We start from the raw sequence: 25,103 nt of genomic DNA on the forward strand, positions 1-25,103 counted from the left end.
TATTGAACATGTTTAGCTTGTTGATTGATGTGTACTGAATATTTTAGTATTATTATATATATATATATTTATTTTATTTTTCTAAAATTGATGGGGGGATATTTCGGAAACTTCATGTGACATACAGTGTTTACTTACTTTGGGCCAAGCCCAGAGAACGTAGAAAAGAGAAATTGGGCTTATAGCTTTTGCAGCCCAGCCCAGATTAGATTGAAAAGCCAATAGAAGGCACAGAAAACAAAGAAACGACGAGGGTTTAAAGCATCAGCTGAAGAAGAGCGAAAGGGTGTCTGGTTGGTAGGGCTTGGCTGGCTGGCTGAGTATTTTTGCAAAAAGAAAGGGAAGGTGAAGCATGAGGAAGCTCAAGTTTCACGAAAAGAAGCTGTTAAAGAAGGTCAACTTCTTGGAATGGAAGAGGGAAGGAGGTCACAGAGAAGCCCAGGTCATGCAACGCTTCCATGTCACTGGTCGTGACGATTACAAGAAGTAATTTCTTTTCTCTTTTTTTTTTTTTTCGTTTTGTTTTTTAATTGTTAATTTGGGTTTATCTTATTTTATTTTTTTAAAATCTAAATTTCCTTTTTTTTTTTTTGGGGAAAATATTTGGAAATAGATATTCGGGTTTGTGCCGGATGGTGCAGAAGCTAGTGAACATATTGATGAGGATCGACGGGAATGACCCTTTTCGCATTGACATGACTAGGATGCTCTTGGAAAAGCTGTGAGTGCTCTTTTTATTTTATTTTATTTTTGTTTCATTTATTTTAACTGCTATTTTATTTATTTATTTAATGATGAATAGAGGAAATTATATTCACAAAAGCAAACATAAGAAAATGGGTTAATTGTTTTTTTTTTTTTTTTTAAATAGTCCCTCACGACTGTAGTAGAGATCTTTAATTTATTGGAAAAAAAAAAAAAAGAAGAAAAATCAAAACTTTATGAAAAGTGAGCTCAACTGGTTGCTAGTTTTAATCCATGACATTTTTTAACTTATAACCGAGGGTGGGTCAGAATCATCAGGCAAGAGTTTGGCATGCATGTGAACAACTTGATTGGTGCCATATAATTGGTGCTGCATGAGAAGGATGTTTGGCTATTATTTAGGTAGCTACGAAAAAAGAGTTAAAATGATGGTACATAAAAGAAGTATCGTAGTGTGTCCTACACTGTGTAGTTTCTAAATTGGTCGAACTAGTATGGTGATGGGGATGTGGAGGAGCTACTACATTATTCTTTACGCCTGTTTATTGTCAAATGTGAATATTGTGGGTTCTTTGTATGTGTTCAAAGTGAAACAGCATGAACAGGGTGATAGCATTGTATATCTTTCAATTGTGAATGGTGCTAATGCACATCTGTCTACCTTGTAGCAGATCCTTGTGGGATATTAAGTATAATTAACTTTGACATGACAAAATAGGTTTATGATATGTGCCACTGGTAATTGGAAGTTATTTTGATACGAAATGAATATACTTTTGGGACTTATGATATATCCTGCTGGTACTGAAGCTTGTTCTGCGAGCATATCTGGAGGCATGTAATTTATAGATCTTGCCTAGGATTTCTGGTTTTGGTTCCGAATGTAATTGATCTTTGGTAGTTGATTGAAAATGTGACACTTTTCCCTAGTAGCGTGATGGCAATGATAGTCATAGGTCGGTAATTCATCTCATTTGGCTTGGAGAATTCTTGTTGTGTACTTATAAGTGTAACAGTGTGAATTAACAATATTTTCATTTTTATCTGCTTTTAAATCTCTAAATCTATTTTTATTGAATTGTTATATTTTATTATTATTATTATTATTTTTTAATAAAAAGAGTTTATGTTCATGACAGGTACGATATTGGTGTGATACCTTCCAAGAAAAGTTTGGTTTTGTGTGAGCGCTTGAAAGTCTCTTCCCTCTGTAGGTAATTGTTTTGTAGGACAACAACCCCTTCCTTGCATTCAAATTAAATTTGTAATGTAACAGTTAAAAGGTTGTTCTATTCTGTTGCTAATTGTGCTGTATGATTTTCAAGCTTGTTTACTAACTTTCATGCTTTTGTTCTTTCCTTCACCCCCAATGTAGACGAAGGCTTTCTACTATTTTGGTGCAGTTGAAGTTTGCTGAGCATTTGAAAGAGGCCGTCACATACATTGAGCAAGGTCACATACGAGTGGGTCCAGAGACAGTTACAGACCCAGCATTCCTTGTAACAAGGAATATGGAAGACTTTATCACATGGGTAGATTCATCAAAGATAAAGAGAAAAGTGCTCGAGTACAATGACAGGTTGGATGATTATGATGCGATGAACTGAGGAGAGGGTTTGGTTTCTAAACCAACTCTGATTTATAATTTCATTTTCTTATTTTGTATGAGTGGCAGATAGAATTATGTTTCGAGAATTCTAAGAACAGACTCTTGAGAGCTCTATTGTATGCTGGCAAATTTTGCAAAGTGTTCTTCAAATATATTTTCAAGTCTTGATAGTTTCCTGGTAAATTGAGGGCCTTATGAAGTTCTTAGCAAGCAATATGCATTACATGCATATCCCACACACGCGGTCATTGTTCTTCTAAATTACCAAAGCAGTCCTTGTTCTTCTAAACTTCTTGTTCTTCTAAATTACCAAAGCAGTCATTGTTCTTCTAAACTTGTAAATAAAAAATACTCATTCTACGATGAAAAGCCTTAATGGGAAAAAATGAATTTCATTAGGAGCCTTGTGTTTAACAGAGACTCAGGTTGGATATAACATGAAGTTCTAAACCCCCCATTCGTTCAAGGGGGTCTCAAGCACATGCCTAATAAAATTCACATATGCGGTCCATCAATAGCTGCATAGACAGAAAACCCAGCCTTTATATAACCTATAAAATCCGTAAAAGCAGAAAACACATGATGCTCCTAATATCAGACTAATCTTCTCAGCTTTTCCCTGCACTGATTGCAGCGTGAACAAAGTCTTCACACTTTGTCAACCCACCAGATAGCACATCAGCCAATACGCCGATGATGTCAAAAGCCTCCTGTAAATCGCTGGCAGAATTCATCTCATCAAGCCATGAGTGCAACTCCTTAGAGAACCCCACCATCTCCCTCACATTTAGCAGTCGCTCCTTCATCACTACCTCCCAAGCTTCCAATCTTCCACTGTCATCCTCTCCTTCTGACACTGACGAAGTTCCTTCTGTCCCAGCTGACACCACATTTATTGATTTTTTAACCTTGAAGAAATGTTGCAGCTGCTCGATCAAGCCGGTGTAGACAAGCATGGGTCGAATAATACCCAAAAGCTCATCAGAACCCCCAGTTTCTGCAGCAGAGCTTCTGCTGGGACTTCCTGAATCTATTCTGACTATTGAAGAAGATGCACGTCCTGCTGACCGACCATGTGTGTGTTGCATGTATGCATGGTATATGCCACGCTGCAAGAAGGCACGCCGGTGTTGCAACCAAGATTCATAGGACTCGGAGAGAAGTGAATTTACCATCATAAATTGAACAGTTTCTTCAGTCCCCAAAGAAGGTTGTGTTCCAGGAGTGGAAGGTCTGGACTCGACAGTGGTAGATGTTAAATAAGTTGATACGGCCTTAGCCATGGTATGACGCTGAGAAGGACTTCCCTGATCAAGGAGGTGACGAGCCATTTGGATCATGAAAGGCAGAAATCTAGAGTTGCTTTCCCTTCCACCGCCTCTGCTTTCTGCGCTAAATGATGCTCCTGTTGCAAACCGAGCTAGCATCTACATGACAGAAGAGGAGGGAATTAATAAAATCCACAAATGCTGTCATTAACCCCATCCCATAGAATAACAACGGCAAAGAAACTCATAATCATGGGATGAAAAGATAATCACAAGTATTTTGATAATCACAAGTATTTTATTAGATTACTACCAGTGAGTAAAAATTATAAAACGACATTGGTCTTGTGAAATTGAACACAGGTAGTAGACCTATTCTTGACATCTATTAAATAGATTTATTCACTGTTTAAAATAAGTAATAAATCAACTGTGAGAATCATTTGCACTAGTTTATAATTTAATAATAATCCCTCCATATATTCAAAAAGATATCCAACCTCGAAAAAAGGACTTTTTAATGGCAATAGTCATTCTATAAATTCAAGCTTATGAAATGAATGCAATAATATTGTACAGAAAGTGTAAAAGACAAAAGAGATAATAGTATCAGACCAGAACAATGTCATAAGTCAACAGCCGAAGTCGACTTCCATCAGCTCGTCCGAGAGCATTGAGATTGTCCCAGTACTGGTCGACAAAGCGAATATACTGTGCTAGTGGAACAGACGGGCCTCTCACAGGGAACAGAGAATTACAAAGAGATTCATTGTTTCTGAGAGTGGCTCCCTCCCATTCTTTCTTTGGATTCCTCAAGGCAGCATCTGCTCTTTTGGCCTCCTGATGGCACTGGAAATGAATAATATTGAAATAACTAACTGTTGTATAAACACATTCTCCACGAGCACTTCCATATGTCCCAGCACCTAGATTCACCCGCTTGCTATACGAGTAAACACCTAACAAGTCGGTGGGCCTCAAACTATAGCCCTCACGGCAGACCATGCAAGCCAAACCATCCTCCTCTTCTTCCACATCTTCCAAACCTTCAAGAAATGGTCGAGCAACCACAATACGTTCACCACCATCTGAAGCTAGCTCCTGTCGCATTCCAAGGCCCTGAACCAAATTACCACCCAAAAAAAAAAAAAAAAAAAAAGGATTGTCAGTTTTACTACTTAAAGAGAGTAATCTTTTCCCCTCTTTTTGCAGTTATATCAGTATTCAGGTTACAATACACTTTCTTTTCCTTGGTGGCAAAGTAATAAGAGACTTAGATGCTGATGAACAGGGTAGAGAACATGTCAGAGTTAGTCCTTGTTTGCCTGGTATTTAAAAGACTGTTTATGGCCGTTAAAACACAGAATTATTTTAAAATAATAGTTTTATGGTTCTAGAAACAGAAAATAGTTTCTTAACAGAATATGCAAGCAGTAAAAAAATGACAAGCAAAAGAATATCTTAACTTACTATAACCATCATAAAATAGAAAGCCTTAACTTCATTATATTTCTTAATTATCATATTGCTTTGACCTCCGACCATTAATCAAATTTCCAAAATGTTCATAATTTCATAATAACAAAAACTAAACTAAAATAAATAAATAAATAAACAGAGAAACAAAAAACAAAACATAACAACAATTATGTAACTTTTACCATATTAAAAGGTACACTACCAGAACCAATTTACAAAAATAAGAGAGCAAGCAGACTATTAAACAATATGTCCACTAAACCCCCATGAAGAATTATTCTATGCAGCTACGCTATTGAAGTTATCTGCTTAAACATTTAGATTACTTGAATCTACCATTTCCAACTTGAAAGAAAATTCTCAACTGAACTACCAAGAAGTGAAAAGGATAAGTACCTGTAGCAATTCTTCTCGCTTCCTCAAAGCTAGGCGCCTCATTTCATCCCTGGTGGCATGTCTCAACTTCCTCACCTTCTCCTCCAAGAAACCATCTCCTTTTCCTTCCTTATTAGAAAGTGTGTCTAACAAGTTTTCAGCCCTCGCCCCAATCTCATTTTCTCCAGCAACTCCTTCAAGAGCATGGAGCAATGGTAAAATTCCTCCCTCGTCGATGCTCCTTTGAGTGGCCAAATGCCCCATAGACAAGCCCCGCAGCATAGACAATATCAGTGGAACTGATGGCAGTTTTAGGCCCAATGCCCATTCTGCACTAGATCTAAAGCCAGCTTGCCCTGAAACTGCAAAACTATCCCTCAGATGCCTAACTGCACCACCAGTGATTCCTTTTTCAAGGATAATGTCTTTCAATCTCTCCCCACATGAACTGGTTTTAAGAGATTCTGAAACTCTGACGAAATTTTCCAGTGTGAACCTCTGCTTGGTGGCCTGTTGAGCAATATTTTCATCTTTTGGATCATCTTCATGTCGTCTCTGCAACCTGTCAAACTCACTCCAGTCTTGCAAGTAAGGAATAAAATGCTGGATTAGTACTTCCATTGCTGCAGGTTCACCATATGTTAAGTAGGGTAGGATTCTTGCAACCATCTCAGTGTTCCTCTGCTGTTTGTTTGATTTCTTAGAGCCCAACGGATGGGACAACCTTTCCAGGAACATGAGAACAATTTTCTTGGCTTGTTCACCTGTTTCTTCACTGCTAACAGTAAGAGCACTCTGTGTGATACTAATGTTGTCACTTTCATTTGCTTCTAATGTTAAACTCTCCACAATCAAAAGAATCCCTTCAGCTGGCTCTATAGCATCTACTGAAAAAGCATGCCTTGCTGTTTCAAGAAGTAGACCTAAAGCTCCCAACTTCAATAATGCCCGTCTGTTCTCTCTTATTTTGCAGCAATGCATGAGAAGATTGAGAACTGCCACCAACTGCTCTTGGTTGGACTTAAAATCATCCCGCAAATGCTGTACATTTAAATTAAAGTAAGATTTAAGTTAGGTGAGAACAACGAGAACTCCATAGTAGCCTTCCTAAAGCATAACTGGAACTACCGGTCTCCATAACTTGAATGACACTAACACATGATAACACTACAACTAGACCATGCAATTATTAAGTACTTGCTTAAACAAAATGGGCAATCAAGGGTTACATTCCTACTATCCTATTATAGTCATGATTTTCCTCAGTTATCCAATATTCCAATAGCTAAACATTGAAATTAAAGTTGTAAAAGCACTCGAATAAACAATAAGATTACTATTCGCACACCTGGATCATGCCCAATATAATTTCAAGCCCACCATATTCACGCACTGCACCTGCAATTGCAAACTCAACCTCAGGATCTTGTGATTCTTCTCTATCTTCCTCCAATTCTTTAATCATAGGTTCAGTTGCCTCACCATCTAGTCCCTGCAAATTTACCAAAATAAGAATGACAACTTTATGAAGAAAGCTCATTTTGCTTCTCAAAAATATATGAGTAAGGATGTAGGTAATTCAGAAGTCCACCATAATGGTCTACCACCGAATAGTGTAAATTTAACAGACTCATTTCAAGATATTAATGAAGATCATCACCGAAGACAAAATGGGAAGCCCAAGCACATCAAACAAAAGAAACAAATATCTTGAAGACAAATAATGTTACGTATGTTATACACTAAAAAGTCATTAAATGACAGTCCAAACAAACCTGAAGCCTATAAGTAACTGTCATGGGTGGACAATCTCTGCCTGATGCAGTGGCATTAGAAGATAACAAAGTAGTACTAGACAGGGAGTTTGAAGATTGATTTGACTTCTTCCAAACTTGCTCATAAACTTGAGCTATGCTTAAATCAAGAGAGATAATATTCCCTGCAACTAGCAACTCCATTCCAAAGTCATCTTCAAGAAGGCCTAACAGATCCAACTGATGGCAAATTTTATTCTTAACATCACGCATTAATGGGCCAATCTCAGCACTAGAATAAGGATTCTTTGTCATTGATCCCCTGATAAACTCTTCTTGAGTATGTGCCTTGTTCAAAACTAATTGATATACAGGCTCTGGTTTTGATGGACAGATAAGATTGCAGAGCTGCTCTAGGATAAACTGTACATAAAATTGAAACAGACCATAATGAATAAAGTGGCAAAATTATGCTCTTTTATTTCAAGTGAAAGAAAACGCAAAATGAAGACAGAGAAAAACAAATAGTAACTTATTCAATCACGTCTTCTAACCATTAGGTTTCTTTGAGCTCTGAGCACATAAAAGAAGTACAAATGCCAAAATTAAGCTCTGTGCCTTTTTATTTTTAATTTTTGAAAATTAAGCTTTTATTTATTAAATTTTGGCTTTTTTGTCATTTAATCAGCAAGAAGCTAAGAATCTGACATTACAATGTAACATTTTAAAGCAGATTCAAACTGTTAATTTAAGAAAAATGTAAAGCAGGAGCTATGAAAAGCACAACTAACAAACATATGTTGAAGTTTGTTTTATGTTGACCTTATGTACATGTTTGGAACCATTTCCTATCCGTTTTAAGATTTTGGATTGAAGAAAACTTAATAGGGTACCATTGTTTAATGGTTTGTCCATCATAAGTTCAAATCCTACAGAGGGAAGTTTCAGAAATTGATGGAAGTTATAAAATAAATAAATAATAAATAAAAACAAACAAACAAACATATAAGCCAGCTCAACCATACCAGGCTAGTTCGTCCTTTCCTCTCCTCTCCATGGATTTGCAAACCACAGATACAGGCACGGATGAACTGCCTTTTATTTTCACTGCTTTCAAGCAGAAGGCTATCTAAAAGATCTTTCAGGAGCCGATTGCAATCACTTATCAACTTTGTCTTCTGCACTATCAAGCCCCGGATGACAATAAGAGCCTCAAGAATTTCAGAGAGCAAATTGTCTTTCATGAATCTGGTATTCAAGATCAATTATGTAAGATATAAAAGAAGATGTTCATCACGAAATGGAAAACATGTATGGAAATAGTGACACTCATACCTGGATCTAATATTGGGAACCTCCAAAAATTTACCAAGGAGTTCTATGAGCTTATTAAGGATAAATCCCTGTGATATATCTATATGCAGGCTCCTCTCTAGTGACTCAACATTGCTCACTTCTTGGGTAATGAGTTTACAAATTGTACGCAAACATCCCCGCACAGTCAAGAATAGACGAGAATCTTCTGGCTCTATCATTTTGAAAAGCAACTCAAAATACTCAGCAGCGCTTTCACCAGCAGAAAGAGTTGCCGGCAACAATGACACAAGTAAATTCAACAACCTAAATTTTCTTGATGAACTTTGTGCACAGAGTAAACTTATCAACATGCACATTTCTGACCTTATAGATTGAGAACAAGCACTAAGAACTAGTTCAGTAACCCATGAACCCAGTTCAAATGAGGATAAGTCATTCTTAGCAGTCTTGCTAGCAAGCCGCTTCCACCTAAGTGTGTATTTGAGAGCCAGGAAGTCTTGTCTTTGAGGCCGAGTTCTTTGACTACCACCTTTGACTGCCAGGGATACCTTGTACTGCCTCCTAACAAAATCAAGATATGATGCTCCCTTTTCCCACTCTGAATAGCTCAACAATTGAATATCTTGAGTTTTCTGAGAAGCATCCCAGTTTTTCTCTGGTGGTTCTGGAGCAGACTTGCTCCCACTGACATGTCCACCCGAAGATCCCTGCACATTTGGATTATTTTCCTCCTTGCTCTGTGAAGCAGGGGTAGATTTTCCAATGCTAGATTCTTTGTCCGCTCCATCAGGTTTTGGAGGAGTACATGCCTGAGATACAATCCTCAGGCAAGGAAGAATAATATGTTCAGATATGGCAGGATGTTTGGCACCCAATTTTATAGAAGAAAATAACAGCTGAAAAACTATGCGCAATCTTGATTCCCAGAATTCATCAGACAGAGAACAGACTTCTGAAAGCAATGACAACTCTTCACGGGTGGTTAAAGCAATGTCCATGGACCGATGATGTTCAAGGCAGTAAGTGACTTTCCTCTGTATTAAACTGTTCAACTCAGTAACTGCATTCATATCACCCTCAGAGAATGCACAAATAACTGCCCTAGCTTGGATGCGAGCTGTTTTAGGACCTTGGTGGATGTTATTTTCAAACAACTCCGATAAGATGCCAGCTGCAACAAGTTGTTTCTTCGAATTTGGATGCTTCGACAACACCTGTAATATCTCAAGACATTGTGTGACAAATGTAGTTGCACAGCCATAACAATTATTTGGAGATCTGGAAATAACAAATCTGGAAGCAGCCACTCCATTATCAGAATGCTTTTGATGCAAATAATTCATCAAAACCCGACGTAGACCTTGTAGTGTCTGCACACTTTTGCTCACAGAATCAAAAGCTGCTTTGCACTTCTCACCATATAGGACACCCAGAAGAGCTATTTTACGGTTTATCTTACATGAAGGTCCAGGCAATGAGACCATCATTTGCTGCACAGAATCCTTGTGTTGTGAGTCAATTTCATTCTCACCAATACTTGATACAATCTTAAGGAGAGGCTTCTTGAAGCCCAGAAGTTGCTGATATCTCCTATGGGCACTTTCTGATTCAGATTCTATAGCAGCCAATCCTCTTTTCATATCTTCATCATTCTCCATATTATCAAATGTAAAACTTGGCTTTGCCATAAAATGAAACTCAAACCTACCATACTTGCTGTATCCACATTCATTGCATAGGAAAGAATCCAAATTTTCATAATTGATGTTGCGACACTGCCTACACTGGTATGCATTCTCATGGCAATTACTACATATCCCATGCTTATCAGTGACTGGTCGACTGCATCGTGGGCATTGCAAAGGTTCAAGAGACAAAGCCTGAAGATTTTCATAGAAGGAGTCCAGTTCAATCATGAAGTTACAAGCAGTTATTGGAATAGGGAAGTCTACTTTCAATTCGGTTTGATTGAAAGCAAGGTGACAACTCTTAGCACGCTTCCAAAGAGACCAATTGTTTTTCAGCTCTGACAAATCAGCCACAGGCCTATTATTGTAATACAGATTCAAAACTTTCACTGATTTAGACTTACGAGCATCATGAACATTCATGGTTACTGTCTGTATTGTGTAACTCCCAGTGCATTTCACTATAATGCGGTTGTCAGTAAACTTTGTTTCAGATTTCAGACTTTCTAGCTTCATCCTGCTGTAGGGTACCTCAGGAGAGCTGCAGGCAACACAAGGTTCACTCTCAAGATAATATCCGTCAAATTCAACTAGTCCACTTAAAGTGTTGTATATCCGGGAATTTGGATGATTAGCTAAAAGCTCATTTTGAGAATGAAGTGTCTCAAAGATGGACCTAATTACATCAGAGGTCAAGCAACGGTCCACAAGTTCAGCACTTTGTTGCTTTGAGCTGATATCAGGTACTTTACCCAACAACCATGTGACAAGTTCAGTGTACTCAACAATATTTTGACCATACATTGGGAGACATTTTACCTTCTTCAAGAGAGCAACCAACAGGGTTTCCTTGAATGACTGCTTTGCATGATACCAGACCCCATAAAGAACACACTTGGCCTCTGAACGGACAGAGCTTGAATTCCACTCCAGTAGAAAACAATCAATGAATTGTTTTAAGACATCTCCTCCCTTCTCAGAGAAGATATCTACAACTGACTCCATATCCAGATATGACTTCTCCGCACCTGCCTCGGTTCCATCTTCACCTTTCTTCTTCTTTTTCTGGTCATGAGATTGCGTACCCAGTTTGTTTGAACTTATACCTGTATCTGCAGCTTCAGTTTTCTGTAAAGAATTGCCTATATCCCTTCCTGTATAGTAGGCCAGATTTAATAGTTTCAGAGTCTGAACAACAGACTCTTCTCCAAGATAAAATACTCCATTCATCAAGAAGGGTAAAACATCTCCATGCCTCAAACAGTACTTCTGCCAGTTCCGAGGCCGTGCAGCAGCTACTTCAGCCATAGTAGAGAGGGACTTCACTATTTTAACGCTTCTCTCATATGGTACTGGATTCTGAAAACCACCAGATTTTTTTACATGCTTGGAAAGCTTCTTCATCTCACTTGAGAACTGCCAAGAGTCACGAACACTGTAGTAATGAGTTTTACTTCCACAGAGATGCAGGAAGAGCCTTCTTGCATATCTTCTAACAAAAGTTGTGTGAGGATTGTTGATGTAACTGCAGAGAACATCCTGATATCCTTCCAGTTTCAAATCCTTACCAGGCGAAATCTTGAAAATCTTCTCCTTCTCCCCAGTCTTATCTTGCTTTTCTGGTCGTACTAAGGTGTATGCAAGCCGAAAAGTATTCTCCAACAATAGCCTATGGTAGTCCATAAAAATATCTGCCCGATGGGCCTTGGCATATGAGTCTGAAAAGAAAGGGGAGAAATTACCAGCAGGCAAATCCCTCCGAACAGTTAGTAAAGCCCCACAACCAGTACCAGTGCCTCCACTTTCACAAGTAGAAGCAGGGGACTTGAAAACATGCACCAGCTGCTGCAATATATCCATTAGATAATTAACAAAAGATTGTTGCCTAAGAGAATTGCAAGCTCGAAGCAGTTGGGACACGAAATCATTTTTCTCTTGATCATCTAAGGAGCATGAAGCAGCAGTAGAAGCGGGTGCGACATGGGTAATGCTTTTATCATGTGTGTCTGTACTTCCACTGGGTTTTGGCATGGTCCCATCGCTGCCAGGCTGGTGCCAGTTTCGAAGCATCAAGGTGAAGAACATAAATACAAGAATTGCAACTTCCCCAAAAGAGGAGCGGGCTCTGGCATTAAAAGGTTCGTCAAGGTTAATCTCATCCAAAAACCATTTAATTAACTTATCCAAATCTAAGCTTCCAGGTTTTGGGACATCTATGAAAGGTCCACCCACAGCAGATGATAATCTGTAGAAAAGCTGCATAACAGGGATTGCCCGCACCCCAGAAGTTGATTGCATCCATCCTTTTAAATGTTCAAGAAGCTCAGAGAGAAGCAAGGAATTCACAGCTCGTTTTGAAGCAGATATTGAAACAGTGTCATTCACTGTGGCAGAAAATTCTCCAGATTCATCGGTTTCTAGGATATGAATTGATGGGGCTGAATTTTGGGTGTTAGAATCAACCATGGCTGGCAACATGCTTGAATCACTTGCATCATCGGGTGTGAAGTGAAACTCATTGCCATCTCCTCCTAATGATTCCACTTCAATTGGAATTGCAGTCATTGGATGATCTCTTGAGTGTGGTGGAGGAAGCCTGTCTGCATCTAGTACTTCATAGCATGCCTCACATAAATCAAAATCAGGACAAACAGTACAATGCCATCTCCGCCTAAGTATAGGAACAGTGGAGCAACCATCACAACAGTATTGTACGGATGAAGTAATAGAATCTTCTTCAATCATAACTTGAGCATTTCCACCAGTTGAGTCAGAAGGAACAGCGGTAGATACTGCATTATCTACAGCATCATCTGTAGCTAACATGGTTTGCTTTGGAAATGGAACCTGAAGCAACCTTGAGGATATAGCCAAGCTGGAAAAGGAATGTGATTTTAACAAAGACCCAGAAACAGAAATCTGTAATTACAATACAGAAGAAAAAAAATGTAATTACCTGCTTGAAGTCTGAACAGCTTCATTGGGAGAAAACAGAAGTTTTTTAAATAATACAACAGCAGGTCCAACAGAATGTACTCCTGTATCCTTTCCATGTAAAGCCAGACATTCAGCATAACAATAAATGAGTTCTACAGAGGAGACAACAATGTTGTTCATAGTTTGAGTGTCAGGCTGCTCTAAATCCAAGATTCCCCATAGAACTCGCATAAGCCCATCAACCACTTCCGAACCTACACCATTTATAGGAATCAGAGCTTATTTAATCCAAAAGGTAACAGATAGGTGTTGTTTCAATGCCAAAGATGAAATGAACTGCTGCAGCAAGATCAAACCCCGCACAATAGTATAAAGGAAAAGGAAGAAAAGTTAAGGTCTAAGTATCAATACATTTTATATAAAAACCTATCAAAAATGACCTCAGTAAATATACAAGACAATTAAAGAAAAAATCAATGCATTGAACAAAAATAAATTATTAAATATTCCACAATAACATCTTAGAATCAGGAGTTGGCCTAAGATATTAGCACAGGCAAAGTTACCTAAACACAACTATCAGAAAGCCTCTATTTCACCTTTAAAGGACTCTAAAGTCCGGATTCTTACTCTATTATTACAGGAGATTAAGTGAAAGAGTATGGTCCATTATGAATTATTTTCATGAATAATTGAAGATGCCTTAGGAAGATGAACTACCTCTACAATAAGAAAAAAAGAATGTGCAAGATGAAGATTAAAAAAAAAAAAAAAAAAAGGGGCAGATCAGGATAACAACATTACCATTTATCTCAAGAAAGGTAGCCAAGTTAGACCTACGGTGTAATGCAATCTTAGAAACTGCACGCATCTGGGCTGTAAACTCTTCAATTATCCATGTTCCAGTGTTGGCACCAACTCCAACCTTTGAATAGAGTTGAGAGGTAGACTTCACCACTCCGAGAAGCCGCATACTGTCCTTAACCTACATGAGAAGATTCCATTTAGTGACTGAATATTGCTTAAATTCATTTTGAAAATGAATACATTGGCACATAAAGTAGAGTTTTTATGTGTCATAAAAACCGTCAATTTAGGTAATTACATGGTAATAGATTTCCTTTTTGGGAAACACAGACTGCAACACATGGCAAGCAGCAGTCTGCAACAAAGGTTCTCGGTCACTTTCAAATATTTTTTCTAATAATTGCTTGCACTTTAATTTTCTCAACTCCAAGTTCACATCCTCAACTTTTGAGCTCCCTTGAGACCTAGATAATGAGTAAAGCCTGGATAGGACCCTAAGACCATCTGCTATGACCTGCTCCTGAATAGGAGCAGACTGCATAGACCTGCGTTTTCTACCAGATCCAGCAAGCAAGGAATTGCAACCAAGCACACGAGCTTCCATGTCCAACACTGCATCCATTTTCTCTTTCCAACCAAACTCATCCTTTGCCCTACCATAAACTTCAAGAGAGTCAATTCTAGGCAGAGCAGAGCCATTAAAAGTGGGTCCAACAGAAATTGTAAACTCCTCATCAGCAAGAAGTGATTCTGCAACTGTAAATGGTATGTCATACCAAGACCGCATGCAATCATCTAATTTAATGGCCCTCTGGAAAATAGTAATTTCAGAAGGTATATGATTTTCTGATGTATTACCCACATGCACACGAAAACCAACCATGACAATGTCAGGGTTTGAGTTGAAGACCGATATCTGCAAATATTAAGACACAAAGAAAAGTTCAGGCTAAAGACAAGAAGCCACACAAGATTATCAACAAAAATGATTACCAAGCACCCGATATGTAATAAAGATCAAATGTGAAAACCAGAAAAAGTGCATCCAGGAGAAGAATTTATGACATATATTAACCAAGGATGAGAGATTATGAGCATCCATAATAAATATGAACAGTTCCACCACTATCCAAAGATTTAGTAAATGTTTCTTCTACATCTGAAGTAAATTTTATCAATTATTAAAGCAAAACCACCATAGTAGTAGCATCAAAATTCATAATCCATCACCTAATCTCTAAACCAAACATTAAAAGTGAATTACATTGCTAAGATTGATAAAATTAGCTTCAGAAAGTAACTACAAATATTCTAAAAGCTGAATTTTATGCAGAACTAATATTGAATAATCGTTTCTAATGAGATGAATCCTCTTATCAATATTTTTCATTTTCTGCATTAAAAGTTGCTTTAACTTGACAAAGATATCCACACCAGCATACACAAGTTTTCAAGAGATAAACTTTGAAAAACTGAATTTTCATCCTCACAGCCTTGCCTAAAGTTTTAGTTGCTATAAATTCATGCACAAAAGTGTTTATACAGGCATATAATAACACAGTCCAGATGGGGACAACGTTGCGGGGTCGTAAATTATGGTCCTGAGCAACTTTAGCTGTTTTTTGAAATGCAAAATGGTGAAATCTATTCTGAATCAATCATTATAGAAAAGCTAAACACCAAAAACATAAAAATATTTCTTAAAAAAATGTTTTTTTTTTTAAAAAAAAAGGGAAAAAAGAAGAAGTTGTAAAACAAAAAATAAAACAAGATGAAGGCTGGTCATAGATAATAAGAATTAAAAGACCAGCAGCTAGACCCAAAAGAATAGAATGCAAAACCAGTAAATTGCCATTGAGCAACAATACCTTAAATCCTGATGGATTGGGGCTTTCTAAAAAGCCATCCTCAGATGCCAAGCTCTGCTTAGCTCCTTCGGAATCACCATTTCTAATGGCATCACCACCTAGTTTCACATCTGCTGTAATGCACACTGTCTTCTCAAAAAAGTCTAGTGGAAATTCTGGGTTGAGACCAGCATAAGCCTTATTGCTGAGGATACCAGAATTCAATTTTTTAACTTTCTCAGCAGTGATATTAACACCAGCATCAACTCCCACTGGGACATGCGAGTATATCTGAAGGCTACCATCATCATGTAAAACAAGACAGTGAATCTTATCTTTGGATAAAGGCTTGTAAGCAGTTACCCCAACTATAGGAGAGGTTGAACCCACTGCTTGTCTCATGTTCTGAGCAAATAACTCATCAGCTCCCATGGAAATTGCAAGTGCAGAATTCGATTTTACACTTGAGAAACAAACAAATAAACCACTACCAGGCACCAACTCTTTCCAACGGTGCAATCCTGCAGGCCGCAATTTACCATCCTGTTCTTCTTCATTTATGATAGAAATCTCAGTTAGAGATGTGGCATTTGAGCTTAGTCGGCCTACCAAAGTAGTCCCATCTTGATAGGATAGGAAGAGTAATTTATAAGTTGATGAATAGTGCAAAGATGAGCCCTTCGAATGAATCTCTCTGCCTTGTACCTGAATTATTTCCTTCAATGGTGTGGCCCCAACATTACATTCCACCGACAACTCTAGCTTGTATAAACTTCCATGTTCTGAAAGAACAATAAGAAACATTCTTCTCTGGGAAGCCACAAATAGTGTTGCATCAACAATCATGTCATCAGGCAAGGTGAAGTAGTGCACTGGACTGATGTTATCCTGTGATAGATCATATATTTTAACAAACTTGTTGGTAACCACCATTAACTGAACCTGAGAACCTGGAACCCAGTCTATCCGCCTGATATAAGCACCTTGCAGTGCAAGTTCAATGGCAAGACGGTCAGTCACCTCACCACGAGGATTCAAGGTAAGGACCAGACAGTCCTCGAAACCTGCTACAGCAAGATAATTCTCCATCACTGAATTGAAAGTAAGATGCACAATTTCAAAGCGAACAACATTCTTAGACAGTGGTTTAACATTGGTCTTGTCTGCTGTCACAGGTGCTATGGTGGCTTGTCCAATTAATTGCCCAACATCAAATATAGCAACTTTGTCACCTTCTCCAACAGCCAGTCGACCTCGAGGACTGACACTAAGCAGTGATTTGACAAGAGACCCACTAGCTAAATGTGATTTAAGTTCCTTCACATTTGAATAATCTGCCTTTATCTTCAAATCTAATGACCCACTTTTATATGCCTTCTTCAATTGCAAGAGATCAGCACCAAATGAAAGAACCTTGTCTTTACCAAGAATGATTTTATTGTCTTTTGACAGATTAGAGTCTCTTTTGCTAGTTATAGCAGGCCATAATGAAGAGCAAAGCTCAAGCACCCGACCTTCAACATTGAGTTCTTCAAGCAATTGTGGGATCTGATCTTGAAGCTCTTTTGGAATGCATAACCTGAGGGAGTTATCTATGTCCACGTAAGGATCATCATCAAGGTCTGAATCACTTTCTGGCAGCTGATCCCCATCCTCCGTGAATGGCAAAAATGACTGAAAACTACTAGAACTACGGACTGGTGCACTGCTAGTTCCAGTGAATTTCCGTGGCTTTAGGCATTGACAACTGCTGCCTCTAACACCCCCAGCTCCACAGTCACAAAAAAATCGACTTGAACGAGAATAAACAACACGGTGACCACGATGACAAACCTTTGCACACACAGAGCAACAGCCTTTTGAGACAATTAGATCACATGTATAACAGAAGTACCAGTGTTGTTCCATGAAATTGCTACCACTAGAGGTAAATGTGCAAACTTTGGAAGCCAAAGCCCTTTCACTGTTAATATCCTCTTCCTCATCCTTATCAAGGCTAGCCACCTCACCATCAGAAGTTCCATCATCTTCATCCTCATCTAAAGAAGTTGCATCACATTCAAGAGCTGTGGATTCCCCTTCTTGATTAGCAGAAAGAACCAGTGTTTCAGAATTTTTCGTTGACCCTGCAGTCCTGGAAGTGATAGATTCCATACCAAGGATATTGCCAGACAAAGACTTCCCGATAGACCCTTCAGGTCTATTCTTACCAGAGCCACAATCACTCAAGATAGATCCAAGAAAGCCAAAAAGAAACTTCAGCCCTGGTAGCAAATGTTCATCACCAGCCAACTTCTCCATCAGCATCACAATCCTTTTCAACAGCAATTTCATTGAATTTTCCCCCTGGGATAGTTGAACAACAAAATGGATAAAGGACTTTGCCACATGAATATCAAATAGCAAAAATGCATGGTCAAGCGAAACCAGCACAGCTTCAAAAATGTGACTCTTCAGTTCTTTTGCTTTCAATTCAGATGGTGAGGATACAAGGCACATAATAAAATTGATAGTTGATTCTCTGAGAGAAGAAGCACACCCTTTTCCACTGTTGACCCCATCAGAAGCTTCCGTAATGCAACCTAGAAGCCTCTTTTCCAACCATTTTGATAGTCTAACCAAATCCATGCCAAGGAATTTATTTTGTATCTTTTGTTTTAAATCAGGGCAAAACTCTCCGTCTAAAAGATCAACAAAGAAATTAAGGACCTTCACATTAACTGATTCAGAGTGACAATCATCTAGTGAATCAATCAGAACCAATAAATCACCACGTTGCAACTCAAAAAGCTCCTTCATCTGCTGGGAAACATCTTCCAACCCAAGATAAAATTTGAATATAACAAACTTTGAAGGCTCTTTCCTGAGGCTATCCATGGTCTCAACAGCCTTGGTAATTACACACTCACGGATACTGTTATGACTTACACCTCTCGCATTCATGTCCCTTAAAAATCCCTCCATGTGAGTCAGTAGAAATAATCCAGCATAGTCTGATCCTCCTAATCCCTCACTCAAGCTATGATAAATAGCATCACATTTATCATGAATGCTATGAAAGATCCTATCAAACTTGATAGCCATTACCACATCAAGAATTTGTCGAAGTACCTCAGAATCCAAGCTGACATTCTCTCTTATATCTTTTATTTTGAGAAGCCCATCCAAAATGGAAATAATCCCTCTTATGCCAATAACACATGAAAGAAGGATTCCAGTGGGAACTCGAAGATTAAAGGGGAAACCATGCAATGTACATTCCAAAGAGGCCTTAGATAATATTCCTGAAGCTCTTTTGTCAATTGTAGCATCCAATTTAGGTAAGAGGTCAAAAACAGACTCCAGCTGAACAGAATCAGACCCAATCTTTTCAATCTCATCCAGAAGGCATTTTTCAAATCCAGAATGTTTGAGGAGCAGTAAATGTGAAAACCTATTAGCAATCTTCAGGCTATTGTCAAAGGCAGCTAAAAAGGAATTTTGAAAAACTCGTAAATATCTAATCAACATGGTTGACAACACCTTCACCAACATCGAAACTTGACCAGCCTCCAACGTGGATGAAATTAAGCCCTCAGCAAAAGTGATATACTCATTGTCCTTAGACGTGTTGTCAATCCAGGTCGAACCAATTCCAGGGACTGTATTCTTCATGCCATATCTCCATATACCAACATTAAGCAAGGAGGCTACCAAAGACAGCCACATCCCATTTCTCAAGAAGTCCCAGCCTAGTTCATCAATGTCCTCAGGTATATGCTCAGCATTCAAGAGCTGAAGCAAAGTAACTACAAATTCTGGATAATTAAAACCCTTTTCAAGGGCATCACAATGGCCCAGAATTGAGTGGCAGAAGTAAAAGAAATGTACCATGTTAGAACTGTCAGGAGCCTCTGAGCCCAACCAGGAGGGAAGCATTTGGTCAAATGTAGATGCCATGGTAGGCAAATCCCAAGAAAGCAGGAAAATGTATCTTTCAATAATAAGGTCCTCAACCACCGTAGCTCGTTGACCTTTCCAGAACCCAAGAATCCATGAAAAGGTTGAACAAATGTCATCCCAATTCAAGTGCAAGCAGTCAACAGCCATATCATCCCTAGAAAGTGAAGCAGGAAGAGCTGAAATGTCAATAAGTTGATTTATCAAGCTATTCACGGCAGGCTCTTCCTCAACCCATGAACCCATTACATTCTTCACTGCAATTGAAGCCCATGATGACAAATGATCACTCACATAGTCAGGCAGACTTGGAGATGAGAGTGGGAATTCCCTCAGCTTTGACCGCACATGTAGAACCAATGATGAAGGACAAGTATGCTGGTAAAATATCATATGACGAAGCACCAAAATCAACCTTGAAACCAGTAAAGCCCAACATGACAAATGTGAGCTGTTAAAACCCAATGTTGGAGCATCAATTGATTTGAGGGAAGAGAATATTAAGTCTGCAAATGTTGCTTTTTCCCCTTCAGACGATAGGTGAAATGCCATAAGAAGAATCTCAATATGAAATAAAGAAGGAAGGGTGGCAAGCAGCTCCTTCAGGCTAGGACATTTTAAACAAACAACTTTTGCCTTCTCAAGAATGTAACCCACAAAACCCTTGAAAATTTGGGTTCTCAATTGGCTGCCAGCCATACCCACCCTACAGAAAAGAGTGTGGGCCAACAATATAAGGGTCTGATCATTGTAAACAAACATTTCATTTTCAACTTTCAAAATTTTCTCAACAAAGTACTCTTCAAGTGAATCAGACAGAGCACGGTGTGTAAGAAGATCTTGCAACAGTTCAAAGCAGATTCCATGGACACGACCAGCCTTTTTCTCTTCATATAAAGGGTAACAGCTATCAGAAGTCTTATCATCATAACAACAACCCTGGCACAGGAGTAAGGAGAACAAAATATCTACATGGTTTCTGCTAAGTTTCTTGCAACCATCCTCGAAAATAGAAGAATGCCATTCAGGGGAAAAGATGCACTCTTTGAGAAAGCTTAATAACTCCGCAGCAGCTTCAATAGGCATATTAGAATGACTGGAGCTAGAATTAACAGCCACTTGTGGCTGATCATACCCATCTGTAGATCCAACAGAGCGACCGCCTTCAGAGAAAAGATCTCCAAAGAGGGCTTCATCTTCATGGCAAACTGCACTTTCCAACTCAGAGGTGCAACTAGTTTTAGCACCACTAGAAGATGATCTTTCCACTTTTGGCCTTAATTTCACACCTTCAGAGTGAAGGAAAAAGATAGCATGCATCAAATTATCCACCCACTGGATAGAGGATGGGAATATCTTCTCCAATAGCTGCTCGAACGTGTACCTTTTAAGCAAAGGAACTTCCTCAAAATGAACATGACATGAAGGTTGATCGACATTAATACCACCAACTTCTGTATTCAAAACCTTCCAATTAAGGACCCTGTTGGTTTGTCTTTTGAGGTCACGAAGGATTTTTAGCATGTGAATAACACTCCTGGGAAAGTAAGCTAGTGGAGGCTTCAGGTTAGCAGCAGATTTATTATATCTCCAAACAGACGAGTCCAAATTGTCCAGAATAGAAGCTACCATGCAAGCTTGAACATTCACAAAAATATGGCTGTTGCAAAATATACCTCGGACAAGTTCAAGAAATTCTTCCATTAGCAACAGCACAAGGCTCTCAAAACTACCGTCAATTGCAGAATTGCTATTCACAAATTCAAATCCAGATCTAAATAAGCATGGTAATATATCAGCAAAATAAGCAACTGCTTGCACCAATGAAGTATCATATTCAATATATGGAATGTCCTTCATAAAACTTCCAAGTAACTTTAAAATCCTCAAACTGAAGGATAGTCTCTTGCGAAAGTTTGTGCCCGCCATCTTCTCATCAAAAATATCTGGGAGTACAATCAATTCTTTGCAGACCAAAATCAAATGGCGAATGCAACCAACATGAGCAACTGCCCAGTGTTGGTATAGGAAGATCAATTTCTTCAAATCTTGAGGAAAAGCAGGTTCACTTAACCCAGGGATCTGCCTATCAGATTGCATGCACTCAGATGCTAATGTTATAAAAAGCCGATCCACCAGCTTCTCCTCCCGTGAGCAACTGGCTCCTACCAAGGAAGAAGTGCAAAAAGTAATTAGCAGAATAGAAAAGTGAGAAAAATACAATAGAGAACAACACTTTACCCCCTCCCCTCCCCACCAAAAAATCCAATAAGATTAAAAAAAATAAATAAATAAAAAAAGAGAGAGAGAAAGAGAAAGAAGGGAAAAAAGAAAGATACCTTGACGACTGCATCTAATGCAGTTATCAAAATCAATACCACCATAATTACCCGAGACCGATGGTAAAATGTCTACCAGACTATTTACAGAACAAGGTTGCAAGGGATCAGATAGTTTATCCGATCCATCAACCAGTGCAGTCTCCAAAAGGTGTACCACATTACTCTGAAAATTAAACAAAGATTAAGCCACACATATAAGTAATATCAACATAGGACACATGGAAGAAAACATATACAAATAGCTGTAGAAATTTATTGTTTAGGACATTCAAATAGAATCATAAACATGACAAAAAGCAATGAGTACATAAATTCATAAATATCAGGTAATTAAAAGAAAATGCAACTGCCACTACTGCTGTATAACACGTGAAAGTTTGAACTCCTCAATCATACTCACGCAGTGTGTTCTAATTCTCATGCCCATGGCATCTACAAGCATCTATAAATTAGATGCAATAATCAAACCTCTCAAAAAGCATTTGGGAAACTTTTGGAGAAAAAAACTATAACTATGAGAAATAATTTGTAATTAAAAATTGAACCAGGCATCCATACTTTAATAAGTAATGCACTTCAATCAAGTACACAATTAAATAATCTTTTTCACAAAAAAAAAAAGAAAAAAAAAAGTAATAACTGAACAAGATAATTTAACAAGAATTGCATTTCTGTCATCTAAAAAAGTTCAACCACACCACTAAAGTATATGAAAAGACGCAGCAACTGGATATTCTGACCTCTACAGATGCATATACACATGTTTAATCTTCAAGCATATTAACTTTAAAAGCATGTTAAAAAAAAAAAAAACTAAAAAAAAAAAAAAAATCATTTTCAATAAAACCAACCATGGAAAATTGCTAACATTCCAACTAAACTATAATCTTAATCCAAGCAAGTACAATTTAAGGAAAATTTAACTTCATTTCTTAGATATGAGGTATCGCGGGACAGCCAAAAGTACAAGCTAATGATGCAATTTTCAATCTACATCTGAAAAAGACGAGGAAGAAAAAGAAGAAGAAGAAGAAAATAATTTAAAGTCTTTTCCATAGATTTTAAACTGGTTTAAGAATTAACAAGATCATCCAGCATAAGTTGCCAAAAGGAGCTACAAACCTGATTACTAAAATCATCAGCATTGAACTCTGACTTCTCCAAATAACATACAGCAAATTCCAGTGACTGTTGTACAACGGCAATGAGTATGGCCTCTGCTTGCTCCACTATCCATAGAAACCACATTCAAAAACACACACAAAATTAAGCAACAACATCGATACCACTAGCATTTAAAAAAAGCGCAATTCTCAATCGAAATTTCAAAGCTAAAAATTAACAATACAAACTACTTCTCACATACTAATTTACTTCCAATTTAAGACTTCCTTGCTTAGAATCTAAGAAAAACTTTCTCAAGCTTCGAAAAACCAAATAAGAAAAAAAAAGCAGAAAATTTAAGACGAAAACATAAAATGAAAACTCAATTATCAAGAATAAAGATTGAGAAGAAACGAAGCGAAGTACCCGATAGAGATCGAGAAGCGGAAGCGATCGCAGACGATAGCGAACAAACTGCTTGAATCTGCGAGCCGTTCCATGATTGAAGCCCTAACTTTCCGTCTTCAACAGGTTCAACACCGTGTTTAAGAATCAGAAAAAGCTTCTCTAAGCCCGGTCTGATAGAGTCATCGGAGGAGGAACGAAGCCTGTGAAGGAGATCGCTAGACGACAAGGGCTTGCTATCCGAGAAGACAGCGTCTGCGAGTTTGTTCAAGCTCTCGGCCATGGCGATGATAGAAAAGTTCTGTGCATGAAGAAAAAAAAAAAAAAGACAGAGATTCACACTGTGTGCTTGTTTTTTCGCGTAGCTGAGATGAAAAACCGAAATGTGGCAAAGTATAGCAATTTGTAGAAGGTTTATAGGCGGTGAAAAAGATAGTCAATTATGTAACAAGGCGGTGGATTCTGGAGGAACAAAAATAAAATAAAGGGAATTTGGACACGAAAGAGAAATGAAAATTAGAAAAGTAAAAATGAAACGATATCATAGGGTATAGAGATAATGGACTAAAAAGTAAAAAAAGTGCTATGCTTTACAACTTAGCAGAGAACAAAAGAGAGAATGAGGTACAAAGTTCTTTGCTTTCCTTGTAAGTTAAAGCGATTCTTGGGGTTTAGGGGGTTTTGTTCCTCTTTCTAATTCTTTCAAACAATAAAAAAAAAATGAATTTTTTTTTTTTAAAGTGAAATTTCATATATTCCTTTTTTATCATTCACAATAATATTTTCTCCTATCTAATGTATTTTAACCATAATCTCACAACCATAAATGGCACCTAAGTCAAACTTATATCAAGCACATAGAAGTTGAGACAGCAAGGAAAGCTTGGATTATTTGGAAAGACTTGTGACCATGCATAAATAAAACAAGTCAATCAAATCAATTTTGAGTCATATTTTTTCATTTTCATGATGAAAAAGGATCAATTGGTGGGCCTTGATAAGTTTTCCTTACAATAATGTAGAGTCATTATTGTCATGTGCTATATTACATTTCCTGCTTGGTTTGGAACTCAAAATTTAATTAATTAAAACATAAAAAAATAATAATTATCATAAGAAAAATGATTACGAGCTCTTTTCTTTTTTTTTTTTTTTTTTTTTTTTGGGTTATCGCTGAGAGAGGAAAGAATAACTTATGGCCTAAACTAAGGGCTATAATTCTATACCTCCAGCGGTGACTTTCGCATCTTTTAACCTTATAAAACAAATTACACATTGGAACCAGTTCACACACATCTAACTCTATTTTATCTTTGCAGCAATTTAGACTTCATACACTTCTCAAGACAGTGCATATAAAATTGCTAAATCATCTCAGCGATTTCAATTCATCTCAGCAAGTAAACTAAATTTACGCCCTATATCATATTGTACACAGCTGACTACGAGTCAACCCACTTTGTTTTTTTTTCCTGCCTCAATCAGGTAGACCCACTTTGTGTTTTTCCTGCCTCTTCAGGCAAACCC

At 37.9% G+C, this 25,103-nt stretch overlaps 2 protein-coding genes across 2 annotated transcripts; one reads left to right on the plus strand and one right to left on the minus strand.

Moving 5' to 3' along the window:
- Positions 1 to 239: 239 nt before the first annotated feature.
- Positions 240 to 2,497, plus strand: LOC107416278 (uncharacterized). The gene is made up of 4 exons (XM_016024756.4): positions 240 to 486; positions 614 to 721; positions 1,845 to 1,919; positions 2,081 to 2,497. Exons 1-4 carry the CDS (start codon positions 353 to 355, stop codon positions 2,310 to 2,312), a joined length of 549 nt encoding a protein of 182 aa, XP_015880242.3. The 5' UTR covers positions 240 to 352; the 3' UTR covers positions 2,313 to 2,497.
- A 189-nt stretch (positions 2,498 to 2,686) lies between these two features.
- LOC107416276 (auxin transport protein BIG) lies at positions 2,687 to 24,106 on the minus strand. The gene is made up of 14 exons (XM_016024754.4): positions 23,598 to 24,106; positions 23,190 to 23,296; positions 22,065 to 22,230; positions 15,808 to 21,890; positions 14,238 to 14,855; positions 13,937 to 14,117; positions 13,152 to 13,386; positions 8,526 to 13,070; positions 8,216 to 8,438; positions 7,212 to 7,613; positions 6,785 to 6,928; positions 5,458 to 6,477; positions 4,198 to 4,701; positions 2,687 to 3,741 (listed from the first exon to the last, which is right to left on the minus strand). Exons 1-14 carry the CDS (start codon positions 23,857 to 23,859, stop codon positions 2,923 to 2,925), a joined length of 15,309 nt encoding a protein of 5,102 aa, XP_015880240.3. The 5' UTR covers positions 23,860 to 24,106; the 3' UTR covers positions 2,687 to 2,922.
- Between the last annotated feature and the right edge of the window lie 997 nt (positions 24,107 to 25,103).

The sequence above is a fragment of the Ziziphus jujuba genome, chromosome 4 (assembly GCF_031755915.1).
Source record: "Ziziphus jujuba cultivar Dongzao chromosome 4, ASM3175591v1".
NCBI classification, from domain to species: domain Eukaryota; kingdom Viridiplantae; phylum Streptophyta; class Magnoliopsida; order Rosales; family Rhamnaceae; genus Ziziphus; species Ziziphus jujuba.

What these genes read in the sequence shown, in the direction of transcription:
- LOC107416278 (XM_016024756.4), top strand. Translation starts at nt 353, where the DNA reads ATGAGGAAGCTCAAGTTTCACGAAAAGAAGCTGTTAAAGAAGGTCAAC. An exon ending in GGTCGTGACGATTACAAGAA is followed by an intron (nt 487 to 613) that starts GTAATTTCTTTT and finishes ATTTGGAAATAG; the next exon opens with ATATTCGGGTTTGTGCCGGA. An exon ending in AAAGTCTCTTCCCTCTGTAG is followed by an intron (nt 1,920 to 2,080) that starts GTAATTGTTTTG and finishes CCCCCAATGTAG; the next exon opens with ACGAAGGCTTTCTACTATTT.
- LOC107416276 (XM_016024754.4), bottom strand. Translation starts at nt 23,859, where the DNA reads ATGGCCGAGAGCTTGAACAAACTCGCAGACGCTGTCTTCTCGGATAGC. An exon ending in CTGATGATTTTAGTAATCAG is followed by an intron (nt 22,231 to 23,189) that starts GTTTGTAGCTCC and finishes TTTAATTTTCAG; the next exon opens with AGTAATGTGGTACACCTTTT. An exon ending in TACCTTTCTTGAGATAAATG is followed by an intron (nt 13,387 to 13,936) that starts GTAATGTTGTTA and finishes TAAATGGTGTAG; the next exon opens with GTTCGGAAGTGGTTGATGGG.